The sequence below is a fragment of the Nestor notabilis genome, unplaced genomic scaffold (assembly GCF_000696875.1).
Source record: "Nestor notabilis isolate BGI_N333 unplaced genomic scaffold, ASM69687v1 scaffold19182, whole genome shotgun sequence".
Lineage (NCBI taxonomy): Eukaryota > Metazoa > Chordata > Aves > Psittaciformes > Psittacidae > Nestor > Nestor notabilis.
Genome location: NW_009918087.1, coordinates 1,397 through 1,963, shown reverse-complemented (window position 1 = coordinate 1,963; position 567 = coordinate 1,397). Strand labels below are relative to the sequence as shown.

General features: G+C 65.1%; 1 protein-coding gene across 1 annotated transcript in view; it reads left to right on the top strand.

The window, feature by feature from the left end:
• The window catches only part of LOC104401837 (tigger transposable element-derived protein 3-like), a gene marked incomplete at its 3' end in the record, with an annotated part of 870 nt that extends 315 nt beyond the window's left edge, over positions 1-555 (top strand). The window contains exon 2 of the mRNA XM_010009541.1: positions 24-555. Coding sequence (XP_010007843.1) covers positions 24-555 — 532 coding nt within the window. The remainder of the gene's footprint in view (positions 1-23) is intronic.
• Positions 556-567: the final 12 nt, after the last annotated feature.

The window sequence follows — 567 nt, the reverse complement described above, 5'->3', positions numbered from 1 at the left end:
ACGAGGCACACCCCTACCTCCAGCTTTCCAACGTCAGGATGGTCTTCATCCCGTCAGCCACCACCCTTGTCCAGCCCCTGGACCGTGGCATTGCCAGTGACCTCAAGGGCCACTACCGGCGCCGGTTGCTGAGGTGGCTGCCGGCAGAGCGTGGTGTGGGGCAGCCGACCCTCCTGGATGTTCTGCACATGCTGGCACAGGCGTGGGGTGATGTGCACCCCGGGCACATTGCCAGCTGCTTCCGTGCTGCTGGCTTCAGCCCCGATGCCAGTACTGAGGCCCCAACACGTGGCTTGCTCAGCCAGGAGCAGCTGGAGCACCGCACGCTGAAGGACAAGGAGCTGGAGTGTGATGGGGAGCCAGCAGACGGGGACGAGGGGACAGCAGATGGCGAAGATGGTGGAGAGCTGGCAGCGGTGCAGCCCTGCCCCTCGGAGAGGGAGGTGTGGCGGAGCCTGGCCACACTGCGGCGGTACCTGGAGTGCCAGGCCACCTCACCAGACCTCTTCCAGGCCTTCTATGAACTGGAGGATGCTGTGCACATGCTGTCGGCTGGTGCCGAGCAAG